The sequence below is a fragment of the Tursiops truncatus genome, chromosome 18, assembly GCF_011762595.2.
Source record: "Tursiops truncatus isolate mTurTru1 chromosome 18, mTurTru1.mat.Y, whole genome shotgun sequence".
In the NCBI taxonomy this organism is placed as follows: Eukaryota; Metazoa; Chordata; class Mammalia; order Artiodactyla; family Delphinidae; genus Tursiops; species Tursiops truncatus.
This window is the reverse complement of record NC_047051.1, coordinates 23,531,656-23,545,847: the sequence shown is the minus strand read 5'-3', so window position 1 is coordinate 23,545,847 and position 14,192 is coordinate 23,531,656. Positions and strand designations below refer to the sequence as shown.

At 39.9% G+C, this 14,192-nt stretch overlaps 1 protein-coding gene across 2 annotated transcripts in view; it reads right to left on the bottom strand.

Annotated features, from left to right (window-relative positions):
• The window catches only part of EPSTI1 (epithelial stromal interaction 1), a 103,645-nt gene that overhangs the window by 70,916 nt on the left and 18,537 nt on the right, over positions 1 to 14,192 (bottom strand). For both annotated transcript variants that reach the window (XM_019936496.3, XM_019936497.3), the window contains exons 3-4: positions 13,274 to 13,357; positions 8,963 to 9,036 (exon numbers count right to left, since the gene is read on the bottom strand). In XM_019936496.3, the coding sequence (XP_019792055.1) occupies positions 8,963 to 9,036; positions 13,274 to 13,357 (158 nt within the window). The remainder of the gene's footprint in view (positions 1 to 8,962; positions 9,037 to 13,273; positions 13,358 to 14,192) is intronic.

Sequence of the window (14,192 nt, the reverse complement as noted above, 5' to 3'; positions counted from 1 at the left end):
TTGATTTGAGTCTTCTCCCTTTTTTTCTTAATGAGTCTGGCTAGTGGTTTATCTATTTTGTTTATCTTCTCAAAGAACCAGCTTTTAGTTTTATTGATCTTTGCTATTGTTTCCTTCATTTCTTTTTCATTTATTTCTGATCTGATTTTTATGATTTCTTTCCTTCTGCTAGCTGTGGGGTTTTTTTGTTCTTCTTTCTCTAATTGCTTGAGGTGCAAGGTTAGGTTGTTTATTCGAGATGTTTCCTGCTTCTTAAGGTGGGCTTGTATTGCTATAAACTTCCCCCTTAGAACTGCTTTTGCTGCATCCCACAGGTTTTGGGTCGTTGTGTCTCCATTGTCATTTGTTTCTAGGTATTTTTTGATTTCCTCTTTGATTTCTTCAGTGATCACTTCATTATTAAGTAGTGTATTGTTTAGCCTCCATGTGTTTGTATTTTTTACAGATCTTTTCCTGTAATTGATATCTAGTCTCATGGCGTTGTGGTCAGAAAAGATACTTGATACAATTTCAATTTTCTTAAATTTACCAAGGCTTGATTTGTGACCCAAGATATGATCTATCCTGGAGAATGTTCCATGAGCACTTGAGAAAAATGTGTATTCTGTTGTTTTTGGATGGAATGTCCTATAAATATCAATTAACTCCATCTCGTTTAATGTATCATTTAAAGCTTGTGTTTCCTTATTTATTTTCATTTTGGATGATCTGTCCATTGGTGAAAGTGGGGTGTTAAAGTCCCCTACTATGAATGTGTTACTGTCGATTTCCCCTTTTATGGTTGTCAGTATTTGCCTTATGTATTGAGGTGCACCTATGTTGGGTGCATAAATATTTACAATTGTTATATCTTCCTCTTGGATCGATCCCTTGATCATTATGTAGTGTCCTTCTTTGTCTCTTCTAATAGTCTTTGTTTTAAAGTCTATTTTGTCTGATATGAGAATTGCTACTCCAGCTTTCTTTTGGTTTCCATTTGCATGAAATACCTTTTTCCATCCCCTTACTTTCAGTCTGTATGTGTCTCTAGGTCTGAAGTGGGTCTCTTGTAGACAGCAAATATATGGGTCTTGTTTTTGTATCCATTCAGCCAATCTGTGTCTTTTGGTGGGAGCATTTAGTCCATTTACATTTAAGGTAATTATTGATATGTGTGTTCCTATTCCCATTTTCTTAATTGTTTTGGGTTCGTTATTGTAGGTCCTTTCCTTCTTTTGTGTTTCTTGCCTAGAGAAGTTCCTTTAGCAGTTGTTGTAGAGCTGGTTTGGTGGTGCTGAACTCTCTCAGCTTTTGCTTGTCTGTAAAGGTTTTAATTTCTCCATCAAGTCTGAATGAGATCCTTGCTGGGTAGAGTAATCTTGGTTGCAGGTTTTTCTCCTTCAACACTTTCAATATGTCCTGCCACTCCCTTCTGGCTTGCAGAGTTTCTGCTGAAAGATCAGCTGTTAACCTTATGGGGATTCCCTTGTGTGTTATTTGTTGTTTTTCCCTTGCTGCTTTTAATATGTTTTCTTTGTATTTAATTTTTGACAATTTGATTAATATGTGTCTTGGCGTATTTCTCCTTGGATTTATCCTGTATGGGACTCTCTGTGCTTCCTGGACTTGATTAACGATTTCTTTTCCCATATTAGGGAAGTTTTCAACTATAATCTCTTCAAATATTTTCTCAGTCCCTTTCTTTTTCTCTTCTTCTTCTGGAACCCCTATAATTCGAATGTTGGTGCGTTTAATGTTGTCCCAGAGGTCTCTGAGGCTGTCCTCAGTTCTTTTCATTCTTTTTTCTTTATTCTGCTCTGCAGTAGTTATTTCCACTATTTTATCTTCCAGGTCACTTATCCGTTCTTCTGCCTCAGTTATTCTGCTATTGATCCCATCTAGAGTACTTTTAATTTCATTTATTGTGTTGTTCATCGTTGCTTGCTTCATCTTTAGTTCTTCTAGGTCCTTGTTAACTGATTCTTGCAATTTGTCCATTCTATTGTCCATTCTATCTCCAAGATTTCGGATCAACCTTACTATCATTATTCTGAATTCTTTTTCAGGTAGACTGCCTATTTCCTCTTCATTTGTTAGGTCTGGTGGGTTTTTATCTTGCTCCTTCATCTGCTGTGTGTTTTTCTGTCTTTTCATTTTGCTTATCTTACTGTGTTTGGGGTCTCCTTTTTTGCAGGCTGAAGGTTCGTAGTTCCTGTTGTTTTTGGTGTCTGTCCCCAGTGGCTAAGGTTGGTTCAGTGGGTTGTGTAGGCTTCCTGGTGGAGGGTACTAGTGCCTGTGTTCTGGTGGATGAGGCTGGATCTTGTCTTTCTGGTGGGCAGGTCCACGTCTGGTGGTGTGTTTTGGGGTGTCTGTAGACTTACTATGATTTTGGGCAGCCTCTCTGCTAATGGGTGGGGTACTACTAGAGCTAATCAATGAATTTGGTAAAGTGGCAGGATACAAAATTAATGCACAGAAATCTCTGGCATTCCTATATACTAATGACGAAAAATCTGAAAGTGAAATCAAGAAAACACTCCCATTTACCATTGCAACAAAAAGAATAAAATATCTAGGAATAAACCTACCTAAGGAGACAAAAGATCTGTATGCAGAAAATTATAAGACACTGATGAAAGAAATTAAAGATGATACAAATAGATGGAGACATATACCATGTTCTTGGATTGGAAGAATCAACATTGTGAAAATGACTCTACTACCGAAAGCAATCTATAGATTCAATGCAATCCCTATCAAACTACCACTGGCATTTTTCACAGAACTAGAACAAAAAATTTTGCAATTTGTATGGAAACACAAAAGACCCCGAATAGCCAAAGCAATCTTGAGAACGAAAGAAGGAACTGGAGGAATCAGGCTCCCAGACTTCAGACTATACTACAAAGCTACAGTTATCAAAACGGTATGGTACTGGCACAAAAACAGAAATATAGATCAATGGAACAGGATAGAAAGCCCAGAGATAAACCCACGCACATATGGTCAACTTATCTTTGACAAAGGAGGCAGAAATGTACCGTGGAGAAAGGACAGCCTATTCAATAAGTGGTGCTGGGAAAACTGGACAGCTACATGTAAAAGTATGAAGTTAGATCACTCCCTAACACCATACACAAAAATAAGCTCAAAATGGATTAAAGACCTAAATGTAAGGCCAGAAACTATCAAACTCTTAGAGGAAAACATAGGCAGAACACTCTATGACATAAATCACAGCAAGATTCTTTCTGACCCACCTCCTAGAGTAATGGAAATAAAAACAAGAGTAAACAAATGGGACCTAATGAAACTTAAAAGCTTTTGCGCAGCAAAGGAAACCATAAAGAAGACCAAAAGACAACCCTCAGAATGGGAGAAAATATTTGCAAATGAAGCAACTGACAAAGGATTGATCTCCAAAATTTATAAGCAGCTCATGCAGCTTAATAACAAAAAAACAAACAACCCAATCCAAAAATGGGCAGAAGACCTCAATAGACATTTCTCCAAAGAAGATATACAGAGTGCCAACAAACACATGAAAGAATGCTCAACATCACTAATCATGAGAGAAATGCAAATCAAAACTACAATGAGATATCATCTCACACCAGTCAGAATGGCCATCATCAAAAAATCTAGAAACAATAAATGCTGGAGAGGGTGTGGAGAAAAGGGAACCCTCTTACACTGTTGGTGGGAATGTAAATTGATACAGCCACTGTGGAGAACAGTATGGAGGTTCCTTAAAAAGCTACAAATAGAACTACCATATGACCCAGCAATCCCACTACTGGGCATATACCCTGAGAAAACCATAATTCAAAAAGAGTCATGTACCAAAATGTTCATTGCAGCTCTATTTACAATAGCCCAGAGATGGAAACAACCTAAGTGTCCATCATCGGATGAATGGATAAAGAAGATGTGGCACATATATACAATGGAATATTACTCAGCCATAAAAAGAGACGAAATTGAGCTATTTGTAATGAGGTGGATAGACCTAGAGTCTGTCATACAGAGTGAAGTAAGTCAGAAAGAGAGAGACAAATACCGTATGCTAACACATATATATGGAATTTAAAAAAAAAAAAAAATGTCATGAAAAACCTAGGGGTGAAACAGGAATAAAGACACAGACTTACTAGAGAATGGACTTGAGGCTATGGGGAGGGGGAAGTGTAAACGGTGACAAAGCGATAAAGAGGCATGGACATATATACACTACCAAACGTAAGGTAGATAGCTAGTGGGAAGCAGCCGCATAGCACAGGGAGATCAGCTCGGTGCTTTGTGACCGCCTGGAGGGGTGGGATAGGGAGGGTGGGAGGGAGGGAGACGCAAGCGGGAAGAGATATGGGAATATATGTATATATATAACTGATTCATTTTGTTGTGAAGCTGAAACTAACATACCATTGTAAAGCAATTATACTCCAATAAAGATGTTAAAAAAAAAAAAAAAAAAAAAAAAAATGATACATTAAACAAGATGTACTAAATTGATATTTATAGGATATTCCATCCAAAAACAACAGAATACACTTTCTTCTCAAGTGCTCATGGAACATTCTCCAGGATAGATCATATCTTGGGTCACAAATCAAGCCTTGGTAAATTCATGAAAATTGAAATCGTATCAAGTATCTTTTCCAACCACAACGCTATGTGACTAGATGTCAATTACAGAAAAAACTCTGTAAAAAATACAAACACATGGAGGCTAAACAATACACTATATAATAACCAAGTGATCACTGAAGAAATCAAAGAGTAAATCAAAAAATACCTAGAAACAAATGACAATGAAGACCCAAAACCTATGGGATGCAGCAAAAGCAGTTCTAAGAGGGAAGTTTATAGCAATACAAGCCTAGCTTAAGAAAGAAGAAACATCTCAAATAAACAACCTAACCGTACACCTAAAGCAATTAGAGAAAGAAAAACAAAAACACCCCAAAGTTACCAGAAGGAAAGAAATCATAAAGATCCAATCAGAAATAAATGAAAAAGAAATGAAGGAAACGATAGCAAAGATCAATAAAACTAAAAGCTGGTTCTTTGAGAAGATAAAATTGATAAACCATTAGCCAGACTCATCAAGAAAAAAAGGAAGAAGAGTCAAATCAATAGAATTAGAAATGAAAAAGGAGAAGTAACAACTGACACTGCAGAAATAAAAAGGATTATGAGAGATTACTACAAGCAACCCTATGCCAATAAAATGGACAACCTGGAAGAAATGGACAAATTCGTAGAAAAGCAAAACCTTCTGAGACTGAACCAGGAAGAAATAGAAAATATGAACAGACCAATCACAAGCACTGAAATTAAAACTGTGATCAAAAATCTTCCAAGAAACAAAAGCCCAGGACTAGACAGCTTCACAGGCGAATTCTATCAAACATTTACAGAAGAGCTAACACCTATCCTTCCCAAACTCTTCCAAAATATAGCAGAGGTACGAACACTCCCAAACTCATTCTACGAGGCCACCATCACCCTGATACCAAAGCCAGACAAAGATGTCACAAAGAAAGAAAACTACAGGCCAATATCACTGATGAACATACATGCAAAAGTCCTCAACAAAATACTTGCAAACAGACTCCAACAGCACATTAAAAGGATCACACACCATGATCAACTGGGGTTTATCCCAGGAATGCAAGGATTCTTCAGTACACGTCAAGTCAATCAATGTGATACACCATATTAACAAACTGAGGAGAAAAACCATATGATCATCTCAATATATGCAGAGAAAGCTTTCAACAAAATTCAACACCCATTTATGAAAAAAACCTCCAGAAAGCAGTCATAGAGGGAACTTACCTCAACATAATAAAGGCCATATATGACAAACCCACATGCCACGGATCGTTCTCGATCGTGAAGAACTGAAACCATTTCCTCTAAAATCAGGAACAAGACAAGGTTGCCCACTCTCACCACTATTATTCAACACAGTTTTGGAAGTTTTAGCCACAGCAATCAGAGAAGAAAAAGAAATAAAAGGAATCCAAATTGGAAAAGAAGAAGTAAGCTGTCACTGTTTGCAGATGACATGATACTACACATAGAGAATCCTAAAGATGCTACCAGAAAACTACTACAGCTAATCAATGAATTTGGTTAAGTAGCAGGATACAAAATTAATGCACAGAAATCTCTTGCACTCCTATACACTAATGATGAAAAATCTGAAACAGACATTAAGGGAACACTCCCATTTACCATTACAACAAAAAGAATAAAATACCTAGGAATAAACCTACCTAAGGAGACAAAAGACCTGTATGCAGAAAATTATAAGACACTGATGAAAGAAATTAAAGATGGTACAAATAGATGGAGAGACATATCATGTTCTTAGATTGGAAGAATCAACATTGTGAAAATGACTATACTACCCAAAGCAATCTACAGATTCATTGCAATTCCTATCAAACTACCACTGGCATTTTTCACAGAACTAGAACAAAAAGTTTCACAATTTATATAGAAACACAAAAGACCCCGAATAGCCAAAGCAATCTTGAGAAAGAAAAATGGAACTGGAGGAATCAGGCTCCCGGACTTCAGACTATACTACAAAGCTACAGTAATCCAGACAGTATGGTACTGGCACAAAAACAGAAATATAGATCAATGGAACAGGATAGAAAGCCCAGAGATAAACCCACGCACATATGGTCACCTTATCCTTGATAAAGGAGGCAAGAATATACAATGGAGAAAAGACAGCCTCTTCAGTAAGTGGTGCTGGGAAAACTGGACAGCTACAAGTAAAAGAATTAAATTAGAACACTCCCTAACACCATACACAAAAATAAACTCAAAATGGATTAAAGACCTAAATGTAAGGCCAGACACTATCAAACTCTTACAGGAAAACATAGGCAGAACACTCTATGACATAAATCACAGCAAGATCCTTTTTGACCCACCTCCTAGAGAAATGGAAATAAAAATAAACAAATGGAACCTAATGAAACTGAAAAGCTTTTGCACAGCAAAGGAAATCATAAACAAGATGAAAAGACAACCCTCAGAATGGGAGAAAATATTTGCAAATGAAGCAACTGACAAAGGATTAATCTCCAAAATTTACAAGCAGCTCATGCAGCTCAATATCAAAAAAACAAACAACTCAATCCAAAAATGGGCAGAAGACCTCAATAGACATTTCTCCAAAGAAGATATACAGATTGCCAACAGACACATGAAAGAATGCTCAACATCATTAATCATTAGAGAAATGCAAATCAAAACTACAATGAGATATCATCTCACACCAGTCAGAATGGCCATCATCAAAAAATCTACAAACAATAAATGTTGGAGAGGGTGTGGAGAAAAGGGTACCCTGTTGCACTATTGGTGGGAATGTAAATTGATAAAGCCACGGTGGAGAACAGTATGGAGGTTCCTTAAAAAACTAAAAATAGGGCTTCCCTGGTGGCGCAGTGGTTAAGAGTCCGCCTGCAGATACAGGGGACACTGGTTCGTGCCCCGGTCTGGGAAGGTCCCACATGCCACAGAGCGGCTAGGCCCGTGAGCCATGGCCGCTGAGCCTGCGCGTCCAGAGCCTGTGCTCCGCAACGGGAGAGGCCACAATGGTGAGAAGCCTGCTTACCGCAAAAAAACAAAACAAACAAACAAAAAAACTAAAAATAGAACTACCATACGACCCAGCAATCCCACTACTGGGCATATACCCTGAGAAAACCATAATTCAAAAAGAGTCATGTACCACAATATTCATTGCAGCTCTATTTACAAAAGCCAGGACATGGAAGCAACCTAAGTGTCCATCAGCAGATGAATGGATAAAGAAGATGTGGCACATATATACAATGGAATATTACTCAGCCATAAAAAGAAATGAAACTGAGTTATTTGTAGTGAGGTGGATGGACCTAGAGTCTGTCATACAGAGTGAAGCAAGTCAGAAAGAGAAAAAAAAATACCGTATGCTAACACATATATATGTAATCTAAAAAAAAAAAAAAATGGCCATGAAGAACCTAGGTGTAACATGGGAATAAAGACGCAGACCTACTGGAGAATGGACTTGAGGATACGGGGAGGGGGAAGGGTAAGATGGGACAAAGTGAGAGAGTGGCATGAACATATATACACTACCAAACGTATAATAGATAGCTAGTGGGAAGCAGCCTCATAGCACAGGGAGATCAGCTTGGTGCTTTGTGACCACCTAGAGGTTGGGATAGGGAGAGTGCGAGGGAGGAAGTGGCAAGAGGGAAGAGATACGGGGATATATGTATATGTATAGCTGATTCACTTTGTTATAAAGCAGAAACTAACACACCATTGTAAAGCAGTTATACTCCAATAAAGATGTTAAAAAAATTATGATGAAAGGCAAATTATAGTATTTTTTGTGCTATAGCGCACCATGATTATAGGTTGGTTCTTCAAGCTACTTAGATCACAGAGGATGGTCAGGACACATCTGCTGCCCATGAAATTTTTTGTGTTTCTTCCTTGGTCTCTGTCTTTCTGTCTCCTCTGTCCCCAACCCACCTCCACCAGGTTGGAGAGAAGAAAGGGCAGATAATTTTTACTAATTATAAAACTCAAGAGTTCACTGTTAAAAAAAAAAATTGCTGGAATATTAAAAATTTTTGTAGTACTTTCAGGACTGGAATGGAGTAAACAAATCCATGTTCTTGGAACCTGACTATTCTAAACATAGTAGAGACTTAAACTAGGGGGGAAAAACCCCTTTACCAAAGGTCTCACTGACTGATAGACAGCTTGGGTGAGAATTTGCAGTATTTATCCCTTCACTTCTCACATCCTGACTTCTTTGATTTCTGAGACTTTCTTTTGCAGTTTGTTTGAAAGTTTTATGCTTTTGGTAAAGTTACTGTGTTATTTCATGGTTACTTTCAAAGTGCTGGTACTCTAATTTCTTGCCAAATTTAAGCTAAAAGAGATGGATTCTGACCTTTTTCTGGTATTTAGATTGTATCAGTTGAAGTTGTTGTCTCTGCCTGACTTCAACCTCTGACTGGTTTCCACCTAAGGGAAAAAGAAGTCATGAAGGTGAAACATGAATGTTAAGCTGAATTGTCAGCCATCAAAGACTAATTAAATATATGATAAGTCTACACCATGAGTTTCTTTAACATTTTCATACCCCTGGAAATAAGGACATAACTGAAACCGAGTTCCTCTGCCGAGTTTATATTAACCTCTCCACCCAAAACGTGACTCCCTTTCTTGTCCAACACCTGTTCTCCCCAAGGTTAAGGAGTACCAAAGAAAAGGGGGAACTGTAACTGAGCAAGACCCTATGGGTTCTTCCCGGGACAGACCCCTCTCCTGTATCCTCTGCTTTAGCTCCTCCCTGAAGTACCTAGAGAATAGTACCTGATGCACATTTCCTGAGTTGTTTTACAGATGCTAAAACCAACATCAAATGGAAGATGTAACCACGTGATGGCCATGAGCACACAGCCCCCAAGCCTTCTGGAGCCTAAGGATTGATAATGTTAACCCCTGTGACACAGCCAGCCCTGTTACCTCACCGTCAACCAATCAGAATTGTGCACAAGCTGATCACTGCCCTCCCTCACCTGGCCTTTAAAAATGCTCTCCTGAGACCCATCGGGGAGTTCAGGTTTTTTGAGCCCTAGCTGTCCCCAACTCCTGGCTGATGATGCCTTACTGCACTGCACTTCCCTTCACCACAGCCCAGTGTCAGTAGCTTGGCTTTACTGCGCATGGGTGAGCAGGCCCAAATTTGGTTCGGTAACATAACCAGTTTTTTAAATAAGACATTAAACAATAGTAATTGCATAGAAGAGAAAGAGCCGGACAGAAAGATAAGGCCATATTCCCCCAAGAAGAGGACAATGCTACTAAGGTTTTTCAATCACGTAGGTATTCGAGTTTTTCTTTAGACTGAAATCACACCTGAAGGTCCATGCTAAATAATAAGAAATAGTGCTCTGGAAATTCCAGAACATTCTTTCTGCTAGAGTATGACCATTCCTTAACCTAGTAAAGATGATGATAAGTGATGCTTCCAATGTTTTTCTTCTTCTGACTCTATTGCCCTGTATTCAAGTAGCGAAAGCTCAGGAAAGCCTCAGAGGTCTTGCCGTGAGACGAGTATACAGTCTTTATAACGCAGTTTTTAAAAGTACAATGGGAATATTCTAATTAAAATTGATTGTCAATCCATACTATTTATTGTTCTTTTCTTTAGGTGTTCAAGAGAAAAATATGGATGTTAGGTCATTCGTCTGCTCTCTCTTAAACCTATAATAACTGGGGGCCAGAAATCCTTGCAATTTGACAATCATCTAAGAATTACTGTTTAGGGATTTCTCAGTGTTTATGTAAGCTTGGCGTGCATATTTTAAAGATTCCTTTGAAATAATTCTCCGGTGAATTGGTCACTAAAATTGTCAGTTCTCTGAAGGATTCACTTGCACAGAAGATGCAGTAAAACAATTTGCATTCATCATAGTTGTTATAATTGAACAGATAAAGACACCACAGAGACTTCTGAGTCCCAAAAGCTCTATAATACCTGTTTGGTCTTGGCCCTAAGGAAAGAAACAGTGAGGGCTATTGAGGCTTTCATCTAATGTTACAGGCACTTTCAGTATCTCCTAGAACCATTCCAATATTTTACGGGGTAGAGGAATAGAGGAGGAGTTGAGAATTTAAAAATGGAGAAAGTTGGACGTTCCTGGCAGTCCAGTGGTTAAGACTCCATGCTTCCACTGCAGGGGGCATGGGTTCAATCCCTCGTCAGGGAACTAAGATCCCACATGCCGCATGGCGTGGCCAAAAAATTTAAAAATTAAATTAAAAAATAAAAATGGAGAAAGATTTATAAACATTTGCAGGTTTTCTTTAAAACTCATCTCAAACTTTAAAACGTTCTAGAATTCTTTTCTACTCGCTACCCTCTTCCCCCTTGACCATTCCTAGGTACACCATATAGCAGAACTCCTGCTCTTTTTTGGTTAAGGCCCCAAGACAGTAGGCACCAACAACTCCAAACCCCCAAGGCAAGTGCTTGGCTCCCTAGGCAGGATCTGCAAGGGTGTAACTGAAAACCAGTTTGGAGAACCTTAATTGGCAACTACCTTCAGTCTATAAAAGAGGTTAGCTAGGTCAAAGGAAGGTAGAAATCAGAGAAAAGATGTCTTTGTGAATTTCATCTTCTCTGTGTATGTGTTTGGGGAAGGAGGAATCTTCACATCAATGTAAGAGAGGTTTAATGAAAATCACTTGAAGGGCTCAATCTGTGTCCCCAAGAGACTGAGGGACCTCGTGGACCCATGCTTAGGAAGGTCAGAACCAAAAGGTACATGGCTGTTCTCATGTGACTACTCAGACTGGTCATAAAGAAAAGATGGCTGCAGGGCAAGTGGCCTGTATTCCCAGAATTTGTGGGAAGAATGCACAAGTGTTTCCTGCACTCCCAATCTGGCTGTCATGAAAGAGAATGCCAATCTAACGTCATCTTAAAGGGACTTGCCCTGGATTTCCCTGGCAGTCCAGTGGTTAAGACTCTGCACTTCCACTGCAGGGGGCGCGGGTTCGATCCCTGGTTGGGGGACTAAGATCCTGCATGCCGCACGGCATGGCCAAAAAAATTAAAAAGGGCCTTGCCCATGTGGGCCACCCAGAGGTACAATGGAGCTCTACAAAGATAGTCCAGCTACCAAGAGGCAGCGGTGAAGCCAAGCACTGCCAGCGGGAAAAAGTATCATATCTATCAAGGAAGTCCAGGTGAGAGATGGCTGGCAGGCAAGGAGGGACTCTGAAGAACTCCAAGAACCCCAGGGGTGAGATGCACAGTAAACACACACCAAAACTTGAAGAAACTGGGATCGGTGCACTATGGACCCTAACCTCTCCTTCTCCCTTTGACCCATGAGGGGTCAGAATGTGGGAACAGTGGAGTCAATAGTGAAAAATTCAGCCACACCCCATTTCCTTTGCGCACTTTCAATCCAAAATAGACCTGGGCTGGAGCAAGGAAGAAGCTTTAATCTCTATCAGTAACAGAGTTTTGATCAGTATTTAGGACTAAACTTAATTACTGAAATGACACTGTTTTTATGCCTAGAATTAGCTGGACAACTTTATTATTTGAGAAATACCAAAAAAAATCTAATTTCATCCAAAGAACATAAGAAAAAGTAGACCCACATAGCTGGTGTGAGGGGGCCAGCTAGGAAGGACAAAGCTGTCTCCAGGATGCACCCCTCAAATGCAGCTTACTCAGCAAAAAGGTGACACGAGATTAACCCCTCTCATGAAATACAGTGGGATGATGATGATAATACTATTACTTGCACTCACTAAATGATTACCCAATTAGGTTATTTTTACCTACATCTTGGAAAAAATACTTCTTGACAACTACTATGAGGGACTTCCCTGGCAGTCCAGTGGTTAAGACTCTGCACTTCCACTGCAGGGGGTGTGGGTTCAATTCCTGGTAGGGAAACTAAGATCCCGCATGCCACACAGTGCAGCCAAAAAATAAATAAATAGATAAAAAACACTGTGAGAGTAAGTGGCCTCTGACTCACAACACATTTGTGTGAACTAAATCTGTGGGAACCGTGTGTCTAGCCCTTTAAGCTCTCAGCTGCTTCTGGAAGAGAAAAGAGAAGATGTGAATGATTCCCATTAGAGGGCTTCCCTGTTGAATTATTCAAACACCAGGCAAAGGCAGCGCAGACAATTCATCACACTGCCACGTGTTCCAGAGGCCCAAAAGTCTCTATTTACGAATTAAAACACAGGCGATGTTCTCTTTATACCCACCCTGTGTCCCCAGCCCACTCGCATCTTAGTGTTGGAATTGACCCTCCATCCATTCTTTTTCCCATAACCAGTTAACTGCCATGATTAATATACTTGTGATAGCACGAATCAGGATGGGAACAAAAGCTACGACAGGGCATATGCAGCGCCCCAGGTAAGATTTCTTCAGAGCCGATCAACTAAGAGGCTCTAAATTATTTGGCAATTAAGCCATCCTTTTACTCCCACATAACTGTGGCATCATCCGTTTGCTACTTGCAGAAAATCAGAAACAACAGTATACCTGCATACTTTTGACTTTACATGCATGTTTCGACATTAAACGCATTCCATTTCAAGCAGCACAATGGTCCAATGACCTATAACGTACATTGAAAGACAGATGTGGGCAAGGTGCTAACAGGATACTTGGGTGGCCCTGTCCTTCCGCATTCAAGCAACTGGCTTGCTGGCTTACCTAGCTGCATGGGTGCCAGGTTAATGGGCTTCGTCCTTTGTTGCTCCTTCCACCTCTTCAGGTCCTCCAGCTCTTTTGCAGCCACTAAGCCAGGTGAGAAATATCAACTCATCAATTATTAGAGCATGAAAAGGGAAATGCTCCCTTGAAAGCATAACAAACCACCATCAGATGGACAATTAACTACATGCAAGCATGAGTGGACGAGATATCCAGGAAAGGAAGATACCACCCACCTAGTCCTAACCCCTTGGAGTCACCCTAAGGCACTTTCTCTCCAAGAGTCTGCACAGAAGGTTCAAATTTGAAAACAGGGGCTTCCCTGGTGGTGCAGGGGTTAAGAATCCACCTGCCAATGCAGGGGACATGGGTTCAAGCCCTGGTCCGGGAAGATCCCACGTGCCACGGAGCAACTAAGCCCGTGCGCCACAACTACTGAAGCCCATGCACCTAGAGCCCTTGCGCCTAGAGCCCGTGCTCCACAACAAGAGAAGCCACTGAAATGAGAAGCCCGCACACCACAACGAAGAGTAGCCCCCGCTCGTAGCCCCCGCTCACCGCAACTAAAGAATGTCCGCGCGCAGCAACAAAGACCCAACGTAGCCAAAAATAAATAAATTTTTTTAAAAAATTGAAAACAACCTGAACTCCTACTAAATAAAGAAGTTGTTTTTCCTCCCACTCTGGCATTTTTCAAACCCTATATCATTTAATGTTAAAAGTTTCCTATAGAGAGTGTGTGCAAAACATTCATGTGTCAATAAGAACTTTTCACACACAGTAAACACAAATCCCCATAAAATTCTAACGCCCGTATTCACTTTATTTTAAATATTCCCCAAGCTTAATGTAACCATGAGGAACGAGGCCTCTCAGATTCCTGGCACTTGGAACCACTAGGCTGAGCCTACTCCATGTA